Source organism: Sceloporus undulatus, chromosome 2, assembly GCF_019175285.1.
Source record: "Sceloporus undulatus isolate JIND9_A2432 ecotype Alabama chromosome 2, SceUnd_v1.1, whole genome shotgun sequence".
Lineage (NCBI taxonomy): Eukaryota > Metazoa > Chordata > Lepidosauria > Squamata > Phrynosomatidae > Sceloporus > Sceloporus undulatus.
The window spans coordinates 293,088,565-293,111,611 of record NC_056523.1 but is presented as its reverse complement, the minus strand read 5'-3'; the positions used below and the strand labels follow the sequence as shown (position 1 = coordinate 293,111,611).

The following is a 23,047-nucleotide window of genomic DNA, read 5'->3' as shown; positions in this document are numbered from 1 at the left end:
TGCATTTTGAGGGGAAAATACACACACACACACAACTGTTACACAAGGCTCCAATCTAAAAGGCACAAAGATGTGGGGGGGGGGGAGTATTTATTATTTTTGTATTACTGTGGCAGTTAGAATTCAATAATCAATATTTAGTTCATATACATGAAATAAATGTAGTAAAATATTGTGACCCAAAGTGAAAGGAATTTGGGATTGAGGCACCTGCAAAGGAATGGTGGGTGGGGAGGGCTAGAACAGAGGTTGTTAATTGAAGGGCATTCATTCTTCATCAAGGCGCCTGCAGCTGGTCAGAATGAAGCCGTAATAACTCAGAGATAAGAGATGCAGCTTCTCTGGTTCTAAGAGGCCCAAGGTAACATCAGAATCGATAAGGGAAGGAAGAATGTGTCCATGAGGGTCTCAAATCTGGTTGTAGGAAATCCTATGTTTAAATTTTACTATAACCAATTATACTAAAAAGATTTGTCTAAATCTATAAAAAGCAATGGACTTTGTTTTTTCGAGGCCTCAGGATTTTTGTTGGAATGATAATGAGAATGATTCCAAGCTGAGGACACTTGGCTAGCAATAAAGATGTTGTTGTTGTTGTTATGGTTATTATTATTATCAAACTGGTTCTTCTTCGGGTTTGTTTCTGTTCTGTTTAAGAACCCAATATCAAATCAAAATTAGTTTGACTGATGTCTGCTACATTATGCTACACATAATCCGTGGATACAGGTTTAAGAATCTGAGCTTGAGAAAGACAGGTCCAAAACACACTGCAGAAATAAACCAGTTTGAGACCGCTTTAACTGCCCTGGCTCAGTGCTATAGGGAATCCTGGGCATTGTAGTTTATTGTGGGACCAGGGCCTCCTCTCTTTGACAAGAGAAGGCGCAATGTCTCACAAAACTACAGTTCCCAGAATCCCCTAGCATTTGAGCCAGGGCAGTTAAAGTGGGTTCAAATTGGATTATTAGTGTGTTTGAGGGCCATCATTGGAACAATGAAGAAGGGCATGATGGGAGGAGATTCAAGGCAAGAGAGTGGCTCTCAGACCCTCCTTCCTTCAAACAACCCCGGCCTTTTCCTCCTTTCCAGCCGAGTTGAGACTTGAGAGCTCCACCGCCGTCACGTGACGCGAAGCCCCCAATCACGTCCGCCCCCTCACCATGCCTCCCCCGCCCTCTCTTTTCCCCTTTTCGAACGCCGCAAAAGTACCAGCCTCCCGTAGCCTTAGAAACGCATTCAGAACCGATCGCCGGGGAGCCAATAGGGAGCTAGCGAACCCTGCGAGGCAGCCAATGAGCGCCGCCGAGGGCGAATTTTAAACCTGCGTCCAGAGCCACTGGACTCGTGCTCAGCATCAGTCGGTCTCTGGAGCTGGAAGGAGAAGGAGGTTGTTTGGAGCTAGTGCTGCAGGAACCGGAGCCATGGCGTTGCGGGCCACCCGGGTAGGCAGCGCTTCTTTGATTACTAATATTTAATTTTATTTCAATATTTATGACGCCTTCTTTCCAAAAAGGGACCCAAGGCGGCTCACAAGATTATATGTGTGTGTGTGTGCGTGTATATATAATCTTGTGTTACTGTTTATTGTATTACTGTTTATTGGAAATCCTGTTTATTGCATGTTTGGAAATGACTTATAATGTTGTGAGCCGCCTTGGGTCCCTTTTCGGGAGAAAGGCGGTATAAAAATTGAAATAAAATTATATGTGTGTGTGTGTGTGTGTGTATTTGGGCCAGGTTGCCCCGTGCTTTTTTTCCTTCCTTACTCCAGATTTAAGGATTAAAACCTTGCTGTTGTGTGCCTTTCAAGTCCTTTCCAAATTAATGGCGCCCCTATCGTGGCTTTTCTTTTTCCTCGCCATGTTTCTTCAGAAGGTGGTTTGCCCCTCCTATCCCTTGAGGCTGAGAGAGTGTGACTCCCCCAAGGTCACCCAGTGGGTTTCCATGGCCCAGCCTGGATTCGAACCCTGGTCTCCAGAGCCCTAGTCCCACCCACAGTACCATTTAACGTGCCATTTTTGTATGCTTTTAATTGAGTCCCAATTTTGGCAAAAGGGTGGGATATATAAATAAATAAATAAAAAATAATCAAAGCAGCTACCAACTAAAACACACACACACACATATATATATGTGTGTAATTTTATAATAACACACACACACACGTGTGTGTGTGTGTATCCCACCCTTTTGCCAAAACTGGGACTCAGGGTGGCTCACAACATTAAAAAATAAAATAAAATTATATATTGAATTACACACACACATTATGTGTGTGTGTAATTCAATATATAATTTTATTTTATATATAGACCTAATTCGAACCATAAACAATAATATATATAAAACCTCCAAATGTGGGGAAGACTCCTCCCTCCAATCTTTTGTGTAATCTGGTTCAGCTGCAGTTTTGCAGCATGTGGTCCATGGGAAATCAGGCAATGGGAAATGTCTGTGTTTTCCTCCCCTGCCTTTCACAGTATCCTCGGCACTCTTCTCCTCCAGCACCACCTCTCAAATGACCTTTATTTTCTTCCTTTCTTTCTTTTTCTTTCAGATAGGAAAGGGTCACCATGAGTCTGAGGCAGACTTGAGGGCGGTGAACAACAGACAACCACAAGACCTCTCTCCTTTGATGCCTTGGACATGTGCTTATTTTGCATCTAGGCCTAACAAGGGAGAGCTGGGCGCAGGGTGACCAGATGTCCTCGCAGCAAAGGAGGATGTGACACCGTCAAATGCAGGACTGTGATTTCCCAAGCTCTGGGCTTCCAGGTATTTGGGATCTCAGCTCCCAGAATCCCAAATGATTGACCAAAATGGTTGAGGCTCCTGGGAGCTGGAGTCCAAAACACCTGGAAGACTGGAATCTGAGACTCACTGGTCTACGACATGTCAAGAGAAATGGAGGACATGACCAAAAATCACTCATATAAATGTTAATTGATGCTTCTTCGTCCTACTCAAAAGTGGAGGATATTTTGGAATTCCTCCTGGACAGAAGGCTGAAATGGAGGACATGCCCAAATAAAAGCTACGAAGCACTCCTAGAAGTGTAAATTAAGACTTCTCAGTTCTGCTCCAAATGGATGGCATTTTGGAATTCCTCCTGGACAGAAGGCTGAAATGGAGGACATGTCCAGGAAATGGAGGTAACCTTGGTACTCACTTATTGCCACCTTTCAGATGTGATCATACTGGATCTGTTGCCTGTATACCCCTGAGGCTTTCTGCCTGCCCCATTTTGCAGAGCACAGAAAAGAGGAGATACAGAGCTAATGGCAGACCAGACAGGCATTGCCTCCAGGTTTGGTGACCCTTCCAGGCAAACTCTAATCTATGCCTTTTACCCACAGCTGGTGAAGAGATGCAGCTTAAAATATCAGAACTTGTAAACCTCACTCTTCTCTTTCTCTTCCCCCACTGCTGTTTCTCATGCTCTACAAAGCCGCCTGTAAAGCTGTGAATATGACCTGAACACAAACCCATCTCCTTCTTTTACAGACCACAAAAGTCAACACGGAGAACAAAACAAAACCCGCCATGGCAGCTACCAAGCGGGGAGTTGGGGTTGCCAAGCCTTGCTTGAGGCCTAGGACTGCCTTGGGAGACATTGGCAACAAGGCCTGCGAGCCGAAGCCCAAGGACCTGGCCAAAAAGGTAAACCCTCTCTTCTCACCTGTCCTCTAGCTAAAGCCAAGAAATGTGTCTCTTTCACTGAACTCTTTTCTTTTCTCCTCCATCGCTCCACTAGGAAGTCTTGAAACCTGCACTTGTGGAGAAAGTGGCCACTCGGAAAGTCCCAAAGCCCGTTGAAAAAGTGGTTGAGCCTATCAAAGAAGAAAAGCCAGAACCTGTTCAGGTATCAAATGATTTTCATAATAGTGTGTGATGGGGATGAGAGAGATGCATTCTGTTTGAGGAATGAAATCAACTCTGTTTTGTGGCCTTCCCCCCCCCCCCCCTAAAGTCAAAGGCCTGTACGGTATTCCTGCCATCCTTCCTACTTTTAGCCTCATAGCAATCCTTTGAGATCTGTTTTTAAGAGAGACACTAGACTTAGGGGCAAAATAGATTGCCCCATTAGAGCGGCTTGCCACTGCCTCTTTGAGCACTGGATTGGGGCAGTGGCAGCAGGACACCACAGCCCTGATCCAGCATTTTTCTGGGCCAAAAAGAAGTGGCAAAGTGCCACTTCTTTTTGGCTCAGGAAAAGGGCACCCTTGCCATTGCTGCGGCACTTTTCCATGCTCCTTTTGGTATGTACCGTGTGAACACTGCGCCAAAGGAGCGCCATAATGCCGCCCGCCGTGCAGTGTTACACCCACTTGGGGGTGGCGTCGGGGCACATGTCATCCAAACACCATACCCCCAAGCCAGTGCTTACTGCCAGTCTGTACAGCCCCTTAGTTCCACAGACAGTTTCCCGGCTCCAAGGGGACTTGGGTCTCCCAAATCCTAGTATAACACTTTAACCACTGCACCAAAGTGGCGTATCTAATATTTCCTTTGAGGACATCTCTGCTACCTTTGATGATTAGAGGCAGGCAGTCTAACTGAAGTTTAGGTATTTGAGCCCTCAGTAAGTTGTATTATCAGTCACAGAATTATAGAGTTGGAAGAGATCAAAGAGGCCATCCAATTCAATCCCCTGCCATGCAGGAATACATAATCAAAGCACTCCCGACAGATGGCCATCCAGCCTCTCTTTAAAGACCTCCAAAGAGGGAGACTCCACCACTCTCCGAGGCAATGGAAAGAGGAATTCCCATGTTTATAGAATAGAATCTTAGAATTGGAGGATACACCAGGGGTCATCCAGTCCAACCCCCTGCTGTGCCAGAAGACACAATCAAAGCACCCCGAACAGATGGTCATCCAGCTATTCTAAAGCTTTCTAAAGGTGTATGAGCAATTCTAGTGTCAGTGTCTTTTTTTAGACTGCCAAAGCTAATTCTTGCTGCGGGGATAGGGGGGATGTTAAGTGTTTGGCTTAGAGACCTGCATTGCTTTCTCCTGGGATCTTAAAAGAGCTGTACCCCCATAAAAGCAATTGTTGGAAGACAAGGGTCGCCATTGCCCCTAAGGAGCATGGAACAGAAATTTCACCCCCATTTTCTTGGCCTTCTCTAAGCCATTTTAGGTCCAAGGCAGGCCTTTTTCAACAGGGCGTAATTTGGAAATCAGCTTCTCAGTCACTTTCGGTTTGGAAAAAACATCTTAATCCCTTAAACAGCCCATGGGAGCAAAAAAAAACCCATGCTGGAATTGTCTCCTACACCCCCAGGGAATGCTGGGAGAAATTGGAGGGTATCTTTCTTTCTTTCTTTCTTTTTTTGGAAATATTTTAAAAACGTGGAGACACAAATGGCCTCTAGGTGCCTGCACAGTTTGCACTTTTCCACTCTTGTGCTAGACCAATATTTCTTTCAAGATGATAAATTCTTTAACTGTCTGGCCTTCAAAGTTTTTTCTAATCAGTTTTAATACTTGTCCTAGTATGACATTGTAATTACCAATACTTCTGCACAGGTTCTTCATATTTGATGCATTGAAGTATTCATTGAAGTATGTTTTCAGAATGAAATGATCAACTTGGGTGAACTTGCTATCATCTCTGTTGCATGTAGAACATGAGAGTTTGGTGTGGTAATCCTGAATGAAAGAACTGGTCAGATTGTTAATCACCATTTTGCTTTTTAATTTAATACAGTGGACTGACCGCATCGGTGGTCTAGTTATTATTCACTGGCGGTGCATATTCACAAAGTGTGCATGTTGCTGTCCATTGAATAATATGGGGCTTGAGAATACCAGTTTTTTCTATCTGCAGGGGCCCAGAATGGCACCTGTCCACTATATTTAGTGACTGGCTGCATCCAACATGGCATCCATTTTGGGAATGGACAGCTTCCTGTGGCATTTTGAGATGGTGCCCATGACTTAAATTGCAAAAAAAAAAAAAAAAAAAAAGCCCTGTGACTTAAATATAGTGGAAATTCCTGTACTGAATTTTAAGTAGCGTCTTATCCAAGACCTGTTGCTTTGGATAGCGTAGCTTTTAACATCTGTGTGGCAACAGATGTTATAACTGGCTTATAATGAAGCACTATACTGGGGTTGCATGTAGTTCCTGCCTACCAATTATAGCTAAACAGGTTTGAATTTATTTCACAGAGTGCCTGGATGGGACATTACCTGGGAAGCTTCAGGTGTGCTACATGATGGAAGAAAAGCATGTACCTCTAAAGAAGGTTTGACTATTATAATCAAATACTAAAGTTATTATTTTTACCCCTACAGTTGGAGTCTCCCTCCCCAAGCCCAATGGAGACTTCTGGTTTTGCACCAGCAGAAGAAATCCTGTGCCAGGCATTCTCAGATGTTCTGCTTGAAGTGAAAGATGTAGACACAGAAGATGGTTGTGATCCAAATCTCTGCAGTGAATATGTGAAAGACATCTACAACTATCTGAAAGTTCTTGAGGTTAGTTCAAGAAGCTCTTGAGGCAGGCATGATGTGTTTCCATGGAAGAATTGGGGGGGGGGGGGTCCTTGAAAGCCAAGTTATACAACATAGCAAACTGACACACTTAAGTCTGTGGATACAGGCAATGGAGGACAGAATCACTAAATGTTTTTTTTCTCTTTTGTGTGCCAGCTTTTAAAATGTACCACTAGACATCCATGGTTTAGGACAAATTGGGTGGATCATAGCTTAGCAGAAGTGGGTGGCTATAGTACATGGCGCTTGAGATGGAAGAGGACACTCTAAACTTGATTGTGATGCTTAAGTATGCCATAATATGTGGATTGTGTCATGCAATCTATGGCATACAATATTCTCTGTTGTCCTTTTGCCAGCAAGAAAAGACATTTTTAGGCAGCTGACTGGCTGTTGGCTTTTTATGGAGTAGCACTGTACCTCCCCCATACACTCCTGCCTTTTCTGTGTTTTAAAAAATTACTTGTAATGAACTGCTTCCCAAACTGATCCTTCACTATCTTTTTCATAGGGGTTTTTTTGTGTTTTTTGTTTGTTTGTTTGTTTGTTTTTTGTTTGTTTGTTTGGTTTGGGTTTTTTTTTAACCCATTTCCTATACATGTTGAAAGTGCTCTGGTTCTCATTCCTGGAAGATAAAAGCAAGATGTACATAATCATTTGGATTATTTATTTATTTATTTATCTCTAGAGTCAACAGTCAGTGAGACCAAACTACTTAACAGGCCAGGAAATCACTGGAAACATGCGAGCAATCCTTATTGACTGGCTTGTGCAGGTCCAGATAAAGTTCAAACTGTTGCAAGAGACCTTGTACATGACTGTTGCCATTATTGATCGCTTTCTGCAGGTAAGAGATTTTGCCCAATAAAGAAATTCTACCCATAGTCCGAGCAACTTGAGTAGACTTCCTTATAGAGGTTTTCTTACGCTTAAGTATAAGGCTGCTTTTAAACTGCAAGCTTGAATGTTAAATTAAGAAGTCATGGGGAAAGAGGGATGCTAGGTTTGACCTGGCTCTTCGGCATTTCTTTCTTTGCTAGAGACAGGAAATGCTTTAGAAGCCCTTAGTCCTGTGGTTCATATTTATAGAAGAGGTGCAGCAACTGTTCTCTTACAAATTTGTCTACAGGAGTGGGAGCTGGGAAACTGGAGGGACATTAGCCTCCAGGAGACCTTTGGGCTGCACTACCCACACAAAAAAGTCAAAAAAACATTTGTCCAAAAAGTCTTGTGAAGGTTTGGTGAGCATTTTAGGCCCCGATAAATTATTTTTGACAGCAGAAAGGCATGAAGTCAGTTTCCTTTTCCTTTTGTTTTAGAAAAAGGCCTGTCCTGGACCTAATAATCTGAAGGAAGACTTTTATGCCCCCAGGAGGACATGGGGGGGTACTTTTTCAATTTTTCATTTGGACCCCAGAGACTACAAATATGGTCCTGGGGACTGCATGTTGATCATGGGCTGGACTTGCCAGCCCCCACTGCATTGAGACTAAACAGAAAAAAGAATGTCAAAATAGAGCAGGAGAGTACAGTGGTGCCTCGGGTTACGAAATTAATTCGTTCCACGGCCGCTTTCGTAACCCGAAAAGCCTTCGTAAGCCGAATTGCCATAGGCGCTAATGGGGAAAAGCCGCGTTTCGTGCGAAAAAGCCGAAAAGAGCACCAAAAATTTTCTTCGTATCCCGAAAAAACATTCGTAACCCGGAACAATGATTTCCTATGGGATTTTTTCGTATCCCGAAAATTTCGTAACCTGGGTATTTCGTATCCCGAGGTACCACTGTAGCTGCTTTTTCTGTTGTCCTAGGACTTAACGTTCTCCTTCCCCAAGGAAGACAGTCATAAAAGCATGCCTTTTGCCGAATGGATTTTTCCTTTGGGAAGAGCATGGAAGTGCCACAACAGAATGTAAAGAGGCACCAAGAAAGCCACTACTCCCTTGCTGTTTCAGCTTACTTTTCTTGTGCAGGAAGGCTCCAAGTGACTTAGCAAATAAATATTGGAGCAGTTTCATGAACTATATTTCATCTTGCAAAAAGTCTGAATAACAGTGTTTTCTATTACAGAACAACAAAGTAGCTAAGAGGATGCTGCAGCTGGTTGGCGTAACGGCCATGTTCGTTGCCAGCAAATATGAAGAAATGTTTCCTCCAGAAATTGGTGACTTTGCCTTTGTGACTGATCACACTTATACCAACCTCCAGATCAGACAGATGGAGATGAAAATCCTAAAATCTCTTGATTTCAACCTTGGTCGCCCTCTTCCACTCCACTTCCTGAGGAGGGCCTCAAAAATTGGAGAGGTAATGCTACTTTGAAGCTTTCCTAACTATGCCTTGCATGGTATTGCAAAAGGACACTCCTGAACATATAGTGGAAGATGAAACTTGAAATCCTAAACTTACTCTCTAGACCAGTCCTCCTCTTGGAATGAAAGACAAAGCTGTAAAAGTAACTTGCCTTGTTTTATGTTCTTATATACAGGTGTCACGATACAGTTTGTATCTACGTATGCAGAAGTGCAATTCAAGACTTACTATTTGTTAATCTGTTGGGTAACCCAACCTTATCCTAACTATTTCAGGCAGATATACAACAACACATGCTGGCAAAATATCTGATGGAACTCTCACTGCTGGATTATGAAATGGTACACTACCCTCCCTCTCAGATTGCTGCTGCAGCCTTTTGCTTATCTTCTAAAGTTCTCGAAGAGGGAGAGTGGGTAAGTAAATGGCCACAGACCTAACTCTCACAGGTGAACCAGAGGGTCTGTAATAGAAGACTTCATTGTACATTTCATTTTTTCTACAGCAGCAGTAGAACTGAAAAGCTGCTCAGTAATTTCCCATGCCATTCATCCCTATATTTGGGTTAGTTACTATCACTGTCACTTGGAAAATACTGTTGCTTCCATCAGTGAAATGGTGCAGTTGCTGAAGTAGCCCATGCATGTTCAACACTTGCTCTGTGAAGCTTCTGGAACAGAGGGAAGGGGCAGAAGGTCCCAACTGCTGGGAGTTCGCTGCTTATGTAATGTTGGGTTTAATCCTAAAATGTGAATTTGGAAGATTTGCCTCAAATCTTCCTTTGCTATGTGATGACCTAGGAGCCAGAGTTCTTTCGCTACCTGGCCCCCCTGTCTGATTTGCAGAGTGTGTGTCAAGTTCTTTGAAGTTTGAGCTGTTTTTTTTAAAAGCTATTTGAAAGATTTAGGGAAGAAAGTGGCATTACAAAATAAGATTGAATTCCAGTAGAGTTGTTTTGTAATCCTTACAACTCTAACTTTGCTTCTTGCTCTTAGACACCAACTCTGCAACACTACATGTATTATGCTGAGAGTGCCCTTGTTCCTGTTATGCAGCACATGGCCAAAAACGTGGTGATGGTAAACGGACGCCTTACAAAGCACATGGTAAGCCAGACCCATACTAGTGCCTGTTTGTTTCAGTTACATTTAGCAATATGCTATGGGAGTAAGGTTTGCAGGTGAGTCAACATGGTGCAGCATCTCTAATCTGTGGAAGCACTTTCCTCTTAGGGATGAAGTGGGAATACAGTACTTGCAAACTGGATTGACTGAGTAAAACATTAGCAACTTTATCAGAAACTGGAGGGTATTTTAACAAAATGCACTGCCTTTAAAATGGCTCCTATGAAAATCAGAAGCTATTTTACTAGCAAACCTTTACTGTGGATTTACAAGCTTTGGACATCATATCCAAACACTTAAATTGAGTATCTGACACGATTGCATGTTTCACTATAGCATTATTTCAGCAGAATGGTATGTGCTGATAAGGTTTCCTTTCTCTAAAACAAAATTTTAGTGTTTTTAATTCAAAATGTATATACTGAGATAACATTTAACTTTTCTTTCTGCAGACTGTCAAGAACAAATATGCCAGCAGCAAGCATGCTAAGATTAGCACCCTCCCGGCACTCAACTGTGCGGTCATACAGGATCTGGCCAAACCACTACTGAAATAAATCTGATTGAACTGTTGGACAAAGTTGACACCATGTGTCACTGAAGTGTGTATATGTAAATGTTTCATTTAAAGCTTTTAATAAACTTTACCTTTTACTTTAATTATTCTGTCATGGACTAAATGTGGGGTGGGGGGATCCTTATGGGAGATTTTTCAAGTACCGTATATACTAAAAACTGGTATATTAGCTTGCTGTCTTAATAAATGAGGTAAAATAAATTCTGTGCGAGACTGAAGAATTGCTTGTCCAACATTTTATAAACATTACTGTGGGATTGTGTTGCTTTATGTATAAACAGTGCAAGCTGGCTGGATTTTAAGTTACTGTTCTTGATTTTTTTTCCCTTGTAGATAAAGTAGTAACTCAGCTTCCAGTAGGTGGCTCAAGCCTTTCCCCTTTGCTAAAAATTCATTGTACTGAAACATTTTGTGCTCCCTGTTTTAAGGCATAACTGCATTTGTGAGTACCGGTTGAAAGCAAATATATCAGTTACGTGGAACAACACAAGGTTTGCTTAACTGGCTTATTTAGGGCTTTCACTAGTGCCAGGTATTCAAGACCACCCTTTTTCATTTTGGATTATAAAACTGTCCTGGAGAAAGAATTCAAAGATACAGCTTTGTTATCCTGCAGACCTTTGAGACTAATTGAAAGAAAGGAAGTTGGGAGCATGAGCTTTCCTAGACTTAAGTCTGCTTCCTCAAATGCATCTGAAAAAGTAGACTGTAGCCTATGAAAGTTCACAGTACCAACTTCTTTCTTTCAGTGAGTATCGAAGGTGCTACACCATCTCTAAATACTGTGTCCTTTAGGTAGACATTTTTTAAAATGACTTTAACAAGGCACCTGAGATAAAGTAAAACAGCTTTGTCTAAATGGGTTTTTTTACTACTCCATATCCAGGGATTCAAACACCCATGGCTTGAAAATGTTCAAAAATACATATATTATGAAAAGGAAACCATGATTTTGCCATTTTGTGTATGGGACACCAATTAATGGGACTCAAACATCCATGGACTTTGATATCCATGGGAGGGGGGTCCTCGGACCAAACTCTAGCAAATACCAAGGACCCACTGTATTAACTTGTTTAGTAAGCAGATCAAAAACTTGCAAGCTGCCTTCCTCTCATTTACTAATAGAACCATGTGTAGATACATATCAGTGCTTCTGTTTGAGCTGTATTCCTATGAATACAGGAATCTGCCAAACCTAGCAGGATGTAGAATTCAAAGATATACCTGTGTTAGTCTGGCAAATCAGTATGCAAAGGGATCTTGAAGCACCTTTGAGACTAACTGAAAGAAGTTGGTAGCATGATCTTTCTTAGACTTCAGCCTACTTCCTCAGATGCATGTTTTGGAGTGGATAATTCAGAGACAGAAACTGTTCATGTTGGAGATTGTCAATTCAAATCCAAAATATGGCATGGAGATGAGGAGACAAGTTCAGTTTTAATGATGGGGTGTGTGTGTGTGTGTAAGAGTTTGTTCCTGACGTTTTGCCAGCATCTGTGGCTGGCATCTTCATAGAATGCTGCCATGGAAGAGAGAGGTGTATATATACTGTGTTACTCTGGGTTGTTAAATCCAGGCCTGGGAAACAAATGGTAGGGGCAGATGGCCCGCAGAGGAAAGGAGTTGTAGTTTTATGACCCCAATCCTGCGAAACAGGGATAGTCGAAGGGAAATGAAATTGTAATACAGGAGGGGAAGAAGGGCAACATGAAGGGCCCTTTGATCTGGATTGAAGGGGAGTGATGGGGGGCGGGGGGGGGGGTAGAGGATGGCAATGTATCTGTGATGGCCCAAGGGGGAACTTACTCAGTCCTGACACTGAACCCAGGACAGGGAACTTTCTGTTTTGATGGCCAGAATAAATCTCTAGTTTCTACTACACGACAATGCTGTCTTGGTTGTTGGGAACTGAGTTCTCCAATCCTGACAAAGGGAACCCTTGACCCCATTCATCATCATATCCCTCTGTTTCCTACAATATTCATGTGGTTGCCTCCTGGAAAGCCAGCATGGTATAGTGGTGGTTATGCTTTATTATATTTATTTGTATCCCGCTCTTTTCCCAGGACTGGGACTCAGAGAAAAGCTTCACAGCATTAAAAACAGGACAATAAAAACAAAAAGAATAAAATTTAAAAATAAATAAGTACATTAAAAAGGAATTAAATTATTACAATATTAAAACAGATAGTTATTAAAAGAATAGGTATCATGATTTGAAGGCACATGTCAACAATATTCCTTTCTTGCTGCCTTTGTCGCCCAGGGACCATCATTAAAACAGAACTTGCCGCCTCCTTGTTTCCACACCCACAAGGTTTTGAATTTGGATTGACATCCTCACATGCAAATGGCTTATATAGGTCCGTATCTGGATTTTCCACTCCAAAACGTGCCTCTGGGGAAATGGTCTCAGGTCTATGAAAGCAAGTCACACTGTCTCTTGCCTCCTGACCAATTGCGTGAGATGCCTTACTTGTTTTATGCCAGCATTCAAAAGACATAGCCATGTTAGTCTGTAGAGTCAGTACGCGGAGAGATCTTGTAGCCCCTTTGAGACTAAAGACTAAGCTAAAGGCCAGCTTCTTCCTTCAGTGAGTCTCAAAGGTGCCTGCAAGATCTCTCTCCATGTTGTTTTATGCTGGGGAAACTGAGGCAGTTTACAAAACAGATCAAAACAAAAGTGCAGCTAAAAATCTAATAATAAAAAGTTAGAAATTACTTTTAAAAGTGATGTTTTTATAGGCATTAATTAAAAGGGTTTGAAACAGGTCTGGGTGTTGGACTGGGACACTGGAGGCCACTGGGCCTTGGATTCCTGGGTGGCCCTGGGCAAGACTCAGAGAACGGCAGTGGAAAACCTCTGAAGGACTCTGGCCCATGAGTCAGGAATGGTTTAAAGAGGCACAACAATTGCAGCCAGGGCTGAAAGTGGGCCCCTGTGGGTTTGTGAGAGATCAGGGAGCTCTTGACGGATGTTAAAATGGCGTCAAACTGCTTTGTTTCAGCCCTACTGGCACCAGGAGGGCTACATAGGGCCAAAAGAGACTGCAATAATAAACCCTTTAACTGCCCTGGCTCGGTGCTAGGGAATCCTGGGAACTGTAGTGGCAGTTGTGGCACCAGAGCTCTCTCTGTCAGGGAAGGCTAAATGAGCCAGGGCAGTTAAAGCAGTGTCGAACTGGCTTATTTCTGCTGGCCCAAAGCTGGGGACTTCTGGGAACTGTAGTTTTGTGAGACATTTCCTTCAGTTCCCAGGATTCCCTAGCGCTGAGTCAGTTAAAGCGGCCTCAAACTGGCTTGTTTCTGCAGTGTGTTTTGGCCCTGTGTTGTTGTGTTGTGTGCTTTCCAACTTTCAACCCACTTTCCTCTTGGCAATAACTGTCGAGAGGAGCTTCTCCTGAGGCCCTCAATGGAGGGAGCTGGGGGTGGCCACGCTCGAGGCCCCTCTAGCCAACGCTCTCTTCGCCTGTCAAGTTTTCAAACCCGCGCGCCAACCCTATTGGACAGTCCGCCTGGGGGGCGTTCCATTGGGCGGAGGGGGCGTGGCTAAGACTGAGCTCGCTCGCTCGCTCGCTCTCCCCCCTCCCCTCTCCTTTCGCCTTGAACATTCTTTCCGCCCCTCCCTTTTCGGAGTGAGGGGGGGTCGAAGCAGAGCTCAGACAGGAATAATTGATCGCCGTTCTAATAGTGGGCTGATGCCTCAGTGAGGAGAGAAAGCAGAGCTCAGGCAGAAACAATCGATCGTTGTTTGCGAGGAGAGGGCCATTGCCGTTCTCTTTTCGGAGAGGCGAGACTCCCTTTTTGGAGGGGCGCAAGTGGGGCTCAGGCAGGAGCAATCGAGCACCGTTCTGCGAAAATAAGGCTGTTTATGCTCCCTTTTCGGAGCGAGGGGCGGAAGTGGGGCTCAGGCGGGAGCAATCGAGCCCCGATCTGGCGACGGCGGCGGGACGTTTGAAAGCGAAGCGGAGCCTGTGTGTTCCCTGGGAGCCAGCTGGGATGGAAGGCAGCGAGGGAAGCCGGGGAACAAGAGGCGGGTTGGCTGCTCCCTCCGAGGAAGAAGAAGAAGTAGAAGGGGAGGAGGAAAGGGGCGAAGGCGAAGGGGCCCAGAGGCTCCTGGGCGAGGAAGGGGAGAAGACCCTGAGCCTGCTCGGTCTGCTTCGGTCAGTCGCTGGAGGGGGACAAGGGGCACCGGAGAAGTAACTTGGGATACAGCTGGAGGCAGCCGGGAAGAGGAGGGTTGCATGATGTGTAGAGCCCTGGCTTTGTGACACCTGCGCAGGGCTTTTGGCAACAGAGTCTCACGGAGGCTCCTAGTTCACACCAGTTAATAGGACAGAATAGTCGAGAGAAGAAGCAGACATGGGCAGGAGAAAATGGGAAGGAGGCACACTTGAGTCAGTCTACAGCGCTATATCAATACAGCATCATCATCATCATCATCATTGGACAGGAGCATGAGAACGAGAGGCACAAGGCAAAAGGTCTGTCTCTTCAGGGTCCCAGAGTTGAGAACACATGCTTCAACAACAAAACCATTAACAAACGTTAACAAAGTGCGGTGTAAATGTTCTGGGAGTTCAAATTAAGACTGAGTCAGGAACTCACAGAGAGCCAGCCTGGTTTCAGTATTAGATTAGAAATGGGGAGGCCAGGGTTCGAATCCCCGCTCGGCCCTCATGGAAACCCAGAGGTGGCTTTGGGCAGGTCACACTCTCTCAGCTGCAGAGGAAGGCAAGGGCAAACCTGCTCTGAACAAATTCTGCTAAGAACAGCTGGAATATAAACATAACAAACTAGTAAATAAAGAGACGTATCAACTGTAGAATATTTAGCACTCCAGGGGGGAAATCACATCATGTGAAAACCATCCACTCCTCATACAGCTGTCGTCTTTAAGACTTGTAATAAACTGTTATGCCTTAAATATGGATTTGCCGTCAACTGTTACGCAGCCCTTTCCTATCAATGATTTCCAATTCTGTTTTGTTTTAAATTGTAGCATAAGGGAACAGATAAAGCAACATCTTATGGAATACAATACGGCAGTTAATGCAAGTAAGTGAGTGGCTGCCTTATACAACTATTGCAAACTTCTACGTCTTTATTGCTAAAGTAAACAAAGTAAAAACTTCCAGTAGATGATGTTATGTAATATTAGTTTCCTTGTTCTGGTAATAAAACATCATTACTCTACCTGTGTAATGTGAAAATGGTGTTGCGCAGTGTAAGGACATATATTCTATGTAAACAGCATGTTAGTCTTGGGATGGAGGGGTTTTTTGAGCCTTTTAAAATGTATGGTTTGTTGTTGTTGTTGTTTTTTCTTGACAGATGAAGAAAGCATTCCAGATCAAGTTATAGATGAAAAGATAATGGAGTGGTATGTTTTAAAAAGCTTGATAAGACACATGTTTGATTATTTCCTACAAATCCAGGGAATGAATAAATTGATCTTGTACTTTTCTATGAGGCTGTTGCATTGCTTGGAGGACAGACTGGCATGAAGCATTGCAGTAATTTGTACATTTTTCAACGTAGAAGTTCTGGTTCATTTCTCCTTTCGGAACGAGCTGAGAATCATCCAAATTTATTTGCTTTGTTTGCCATTAATTTATTTCTAAAACATCAGTCTTTAGTGTTTAAACCTTTATTTTAAAAAGTAAATAAATTCTAAGAACTTCTAAAATGTTTTTTCTGTGGTTTGCTTGCCATGTATGCAAATATCAATCTTAATTCACTCTTTTATTCAATCTACATAGTCATTGTTTTTCTAGCTGTACAGTCGGCCCTTCTTATACACGGATTTTTTATACATGGATTCACGCATCCACAGTTTGAAAATGTTAAAAAAAAGTATAAATTTCAAATATCAAACCTTGATTTTCCATTTTTTATAAAGGACACCATTTTGCTATGTCATTATATTTAATAGCACTTGAGCATACACGAGTTTTGTATTGTCTTTTAATCTACCATATATACTCAGCTATAATTCAATGTGTGTATATGTTGAGGGCAGCTTTTGGGGGCAAAATTAGGAATTTTGATATGACCCATTTATAAGTCAAGGGTAAAACTTGTGGTCTCAGTACCGTTCCTCCTCCTCTTTAAGCCGGTTGTCCCTTTGGGAGACAGCCCAGCTCAGGAGGAGGAGGGAGGGCAAGCGTTTGCTTCCCAAACCTCTCCCCAGCCAGGCTGGGGGCAAGGAGCCAGGACAAGCGTTTGCTTCCCAAGCTTCTCAGCTTGGCTATCCCTTTGAAGGACACCTGGATTGGGGACCAGGAGGGAGGGCAAGCATTTGCGCACACACACCCCCCAAGCCATTCCTCAGCTCAGCTGTCCCTTTCTGGAGACGTCCAGGCTGGGGAAGAGACTCAAGGGGCAATCCTATTACCATATTGATCCATGTAACCCAGGTTTTTGGGTCAATATTTTTGCAATTTTTTTAACTTATAATGAGTAAATACAGTATGTTTTGAACTGCCTTTGGTCCCACATTGAGAGAAAGGTGGGATATAAAATAAACATTCTAATTGTTAAGAACCAAAACAAAAATCCCTCCAAAACCTATCCATGTTATTAATATGCCATTTCTGGGCATTCTGCTTATGTCCTCTGTCTAATAATGCCCACACACACCTTCAGCCCTATTTTCATGGCTGGAGAAGCCTAAATATTGTGCTTCATTTTTAAAATAAGATCAGAATGGTAAGTGTGTCAGAACAAGCTGTGTGGTCTAAATATCCCCCTATACACAGAGAGAGAGACACACACACAATACTGTTAATAGAGAAGCTGGATTGAAGGGGGGGAAATGATTTCTGAACAGGTGTATTGATATGAAAAAAATGTAATTTTACTTAATGTTTTACATTTTAGTTTCCAGAGCAACTTGAAAAAATAGTCAAATCTCCAAGAAGAGTAATATGTATCCTCTGTAAAACTGTAACTAAAGAAATGTATTTGTTTCTCAAGATATAAGAGTATCTTCTGAAATGTTTTAAGGTTTATTTTGTTGTGGTTGATCTCTTGATGCTGTCCTTAGTTCCATAGAAGACTTGGAAAGAGAACTGGACGACGTGAAGATATCTTACCAAAACAAAACCTTAGCATTACAAAGGTAAAAACTATGTTTTGCTTTAATTTGTTCATTTACATAATTTATATCCTGCATAATCAATATTTGTCAAAAAGGCAAATCAGTGGATCTAGGGACTAAACTCTCTCTAGACGCCAAAATGACTAAACTGAGCCTACTATACTTTCAATATGTCATGTTATAACATGACTTGCTGGAAGAGATGCTTCATAAAGTGAAAGGCAGTAAGAAAAAAGGAAGTCCACATTACAGAGAGATTGACTCAATGAAGACAGCCACAGCCCTGAGCTTGCAAGACCTAAGCACGGCTGTTGATGACTGGGATTCTTTAAGATCTGTCATTCATAGGGTTGCCATAAATCAAAGCCAACTTGACAGCACACAACAATGTTTAATATAAACGTATGTCCCAAGGCAGTTAACAAAGTATTTTCAAAAGTATATTCAGTACATTGAAGCACAATATGGCACCTATTGGGGGAGTACTGGAATTTGCTCAGACATGCAAGCATGAAGTTCTGTACGTTAGATTTTGGTCTGAAACACTCTTACACATATCTCTTTGTGATGGTGTTCAACCACTAGTTTATGTTGATTAGTGTATGAAAATATTTATGAAATAATAATACTTTGTATCCGGTTCTTATACATCTCAGATATTTCGTGTCATTTCTGTGTATTATTTAGAATCCAAGTAGCTGATGCCCTCAGGAAGAAGCTGAAGAATGAGGATGAAGACTCTAAGTAAGGAGGTTTGAAATTCCAGAGCAATGAGTTCTTTAAAAGCAGTTTATATATAACTGACAATAGATTTTGCTTACCTTTTAATTACTATAATGTGGGTTTACAAATACCATATGTGATCAGAAATATATGTGAGTCATGTAACTGGGAATCATGGGGTTGAGTTTCTAGTCTTTATAACACTATAAAGAGGCCTGTATAGTTGAAATGGAAGTATGAAAAAGCAGAACTATGCCATATGTCCTAAACTTTTCCCCAACACAACTCTTACATTAGAATTTGCTGCTGGAACTCCAGCAGCCACTGGCTAGACCTGTCTGCTGCTGTCCTGGCTCGGCCATGAAATCCACTGGGTGACCCTGGGCAAGTCATACTCTCTCAGTCTCAGAGGATGGCAATGGCAAACCCCTTCTGAAGAAACCTGCCAAGGAAACCCCATGATAGGGTTACCATGAAGTCAGAAATGAAGACACACAACAGCAACAAAAGACTAAGTAGTTTCTAATGTTGCTTCTCTACTTCATTCCAGCCCAATGTTCCTCTTCCTAAAAAGAAACTCTATTTGGTTTTTAAAAAGGTTTATATGTATGTAAAATTTAATTATTTTCCAACGATGGTGGGGAGGTATCCTCGATTGGGTTAGTGCTCTCCTCTCGCTCCAATAGGCAGGGATTAGAGACTTGAAGGAGACATCACTGGAGGGAACGCCTCCTGTGTCTCTAGTCATTGTTATAACAGAAGCTGAAGAATCAACTTAACACCACTGCATATATAACAGCTAACAGGCAAACAGAGAAACTATATAATGTTTAACTGGTGGATAACCCCACCCTCTCCATAACCAAAGCATCATCTCAGAGGGTAGGATTTGTCTGCTTCCATCGCTGAAAACAAACATATCACTAGGCAGGCCAGTGTTCATATTTTTCACAGGTCTGGGAACAAATACATTCCCTTTACAACCCCAACAGGTTTATCTGGGATACCATGAAGCACACCATTATGCTTAGTACTGCAATACTTAAATCACATCAGGTAAGTCTCGTTTTTATTAAAATGTTAAGGTTTATTACTTATAGAGGGATATCTGAAACCAAAAGTAAACAGTACTGTATAGCTTTATATTTTAAAAAGTTAATTTTCAGAGTCTTATTAAAATATAATATGTGTATATTTCTGTAAAATATATTAATGAACTACGGTACTTGTTTATGTAGCAGTCACGTGAACTGGAAGAAAAACTGAATGAGGTTAAGCAGAGCAGATTAGGTAAGTTTAAATAGTGCAATTGCAGTTAACATAGCATTGTGTTGTGTTAGCTTCTATACTTTTGTAATAAATGTGATAGATCACTTGAATATGTATTTGTTGGAAAATAGTAACATCCAAAGTATTTTATGCCATGAAAATGGTTATGTTGAAAACATTAATGTGTTTGCATTTGCCATGACTGATCCCATGATGGGTACACTTGCCATACATTTTTATGGATGGTCAGTGTGGTGGCTAGTACAAATGAAGAGGATAGGAGTAGTAGCAATAAAATAGAACTTTCTATAGAAGGTAAACTGCTCCCAAATTAGTGAGCAAGAGACAAGCAGAGAGAGTCATCTCTAAGTTCATGAGTCTGCAGAAACCAGCATATGCGAAGTGAGAAACGTCATAGGTTTCAGTGGACTGTATTCCATTCTGCTTTTATTGCATTTAAACTATGTGTGTGGTGCCACTTCTTGCTAGCAGTTACCATCCTGACCATACAAAAAGGTCTTTTTACATAGTCAAGCCATGGGCTAGAACCTTCTCTGTAAAGATCCACCTGACTGTGAGGAGCAACTGGTTGATTTAAGATAAACTTTCCTTAATGTGAAACATAATGTGGAACATACCAGATTTTAAAATCCAGATCAATACTTTTAGTAAGACTGCTCCAACAAAGTACTTAGCATAACAAAAAGAGACCCTTCAGTAATTGCTTACAGTTGTCAACTAAAGTTTTATTCCAAATCATAAGAGACCTGTAACCAATTGCTGAAAATGATCATACAGTCAGCCCTTCTTATACACGGATTTTTATACACGGATTCAAGCATCCACGGTTTGAAAATGTTCCAAAAAAGTATAAATTTACCTTGATTTTCCATTTTTTATAAGGGACACCATTTTGCTATGTCATTATATTTAATGAGACTTGAGCATACACGGATTTTGTTATACACAGGGGATCTTGGAGCCAAACACCAGCATATAACAAGGGTCCACTGTACTCTCTTTGGTCACAAGTGAAAATTGTGTGGCCTTTGAGATGCTGTTGAACAGCAGCTTCCAGCATTTGTTACCATTTGCTCAGAGTTGCAGTTCAACCTTTTGGCTTGTTTATATCAGAATTTTTCACTTTAATCAAGAGACACTTATAGACTAGAGAGCAGTACTTACAGATATAAATCAGAGGTAGCTCCCCTTTCTCATCTGTATGTTAAAACACAGCGGATGGAGGCAGGGATATGAGAATCAAAGATCCTGTGGGAACAAGGTCAGCTAGCTTTTATATGACTTGCTTATCTCCAGATAATGAAGATCTCAGGCTAAAGCCAGGGTTTCATTTATTACTATTTTCATCACATATGGTAGACTACAGAGGAGAATGAAAACTGTCCTGTTCCTATTATGATGTTCCCTGCTTCCTAAAGGGTGCGGGGACTAATTGAATACAAACTAATTTTAATATTGTGATTTTCATTTTTAAGTTGAAGCTTTTTTTACTTTGAAAACTGAGGTGTTAGTATAGAAAGCATATTCCTGCAATATGTGTTGGGAACCATACCATTCATAGTTATATATTTCTTCCACCCCTCCCCCTCCCCCCCATTAAATAGCATTAAAGCAAGCTGGAGAATGCAAGTTGGCACAAATACAGGATATAAAGAGAAAAAGAAAAGAGGAGCTGGAAAATATGGAAGTAGGTGAAATGTTGAAGAAGGTCCGTAGAAATCTGCAAAAGGAAATTCAAATGACTACATTGATTCAAAACATCTTTCAGGTACAGTGCATTTAAGGAAGCAGACAAAACTCATGCTGATCAAAATGAGCTAATTTGTACTAGCTGTGAAGGAAATAAATTGAAACTTTACTGACGGAATATTTAATTACTTTGTGATTTCATGTGATCTTCATTCAGAGATTAAATACTGTACTTTCACATTATGGTTCATAAGTAGAAAATTATGAAGTATATAACTTGCATAATTCTCATACTAATAGTCTGTGTTTCTACACTTGAACCATAATTTTGTTCCTTCGTACAGTATTTCTGAAACTGCAAAACGAGTTATCCAGAAATATACTAATGTTGCTATTACTATCAAATACTGACTGGATACATGTCACCTACAAAAACAGCATGGAACCTGTTTTCCCTGCTTTGAATCATCGTTATAGTTATCTACACGTTAAAACAAAATCCTGAGGAGGGCTTCCTAGAACCTTTTATAAAAGTAAATCAAACATTTTTTATTTCAGAATCTCATTACTGGAAGTGGAGTCAATTGGGCAGAAGATCCTGATTTGAAAGCAGTTGTTCTGCAACTTGAGAAAAATGTGGCTGGGTTCTGAAACATCATTTACTGCATTTTCTGTTGTTTTCCAGTCTAGAGGACAATAAGTAATTTGATATAGTGTTTCAATAAATGGGGTATTCTCTCACAGTAGGATATATGTAAGGATGCATTAAAATGTTGTACATATGGACTTAGAAAGGAATTTCCTGCTATAAAACATGTTTGTTAATTCAGTGGCAATACGTGTGAGAGAATGTAACCAAGGATCTGTTAATGAAGAGTATTTGACAAGTTATTCCTATTGGCTGGGGATTAAAAAAATAAACTGTTTATTGGGGATTTTTCTCATTTCCTAGTGAAAAGATAGCAATAAATGCAAGGAGCAACTATTTCATAATTTATCTATATGCTTGTAGAGTTCATCTTTGCTAAACTGCCTAGTTATGGTTATTTGTGGCTAGTTTCTCTTGTTGCCTTAAATTATATATACACAGCTCTCTTTCTGCATTCTGAAAATATCATCAATGTCCTTCTCAAAGTCAAGGAAATAAACTCTTCAGGAATATAGCTAATTGGTGAAATCCAGTCTACATAATTGCTAAATACAAATAATTCTCTAGTTCTACTGAACCAACTGTTATGGACAAGCTACTCTCACTCTGGTAGCATTAGCCTCAAATGAGCACATTAACCAAAATAAAAAGGGAACCAGGGGTAATATTTTGATCATTTAATCTAGTTAGAATAGAGCTCATGTACAGTATTCATAGGGCCCACATAGAGAAAAAAATCAGAACTATTCTCAAATTTCTTTTAGAGGAAATTCAACAAAACAGAAATTTGAATAATTGAAGACTCCTCAAAATGGAGGTCAGAATGCATTATAAATGGAATGGTTTTATCTCTGTTGTGTCTACATTTAGGTTGCTTTGGCCTCGATCTGCAGGGAGAGGCAGGAAAATACAAATAAAAATTATTATTATTATTATTATTATTATTACTTAACAGGGCAGTGCTTATTTGAAAAGCAGTTTAAAAGATTAGAGAGGGATGACATAATACTACTACTGTTTTACATTCTGTCCAAAAACCAGAAATGGAGTGGTAAACCAAAGGTGCAAGAATTG

General features: G+C 41.3%; 3 protein-coding genes across 4 annotated transcripts in view; 2 read left to right on the top strand and 1 right to left on the bottom strand.

Annotated features, from left to right (window-relative positions):
- The window catches only part of THBS4 (thrombospondin 4), a 553,455-nt gene that overhangs the window by 330,849 nt on the left and 199,559 nt on the right, over positions 1–23,047 (bottom strand). The window lies entirely within an intron of this gene.
- Positions 1,212–10,600, top strand: CCNB1 (cyclin B1). Of its 2 annotated transcripts, XM_042450130.1 has the most exons (10): positions 1,212–1,445; positions 2,561–3,155; positions 3,508–3,663; positions 3,758–3,865; positions 6,307–6,489; positions 7,196–7,354; positions 8,574–8,810; positions 9,092–9,232; positions 9,812–9,922; positions 10,393–10,600. In XM_042450130.1, the coding sequence occupies exons 2-10, from the start codon at positions 3,150–3,152 to the stop codon at positions 10,495–10,497; spliced, it is 1,206 nt and encodes a 401-aa protein (XP_042306064.1). In that variant the 5' UTR covers positions 1,212–1,445; positions 2,561–3,149; the 3' UTR covers positions 10,498–10,600. The 2 variants fall into 2 exon arrangements, with proteins under 2 accessions (XP_042306064.1, XP_042306062.1); XM_042450128.1 differs by lacking the exon at positions 2,561–3,155 and having other exon boundaries at positions 1,213–1,445.
- Positions 14,213–22,321, top strand: CENPH (centromere protein H). Its single transcript, XM_042450136.1, has 9 exons — positions 14,213–14,683; positions 15,523–15,578; positions 15,855–15,903; positions 17,569–17,643; positions 18,310–18,366; positions 19,338–19,401; positions 19,584–19,635; positions 21,240–21,403; positions 21,883–22,321. The coding sequence occupies exons 1-9, from the start codon at positions 14,520–14,522 to the stop codon at positions 21,973–21,975; spliced, it is 774 nt and encodes a 257-aa protein (XP_042306070.1). The 5' UTR covers positions 14,213–14,519; the 3' UTR covers positions 21,976–22,321.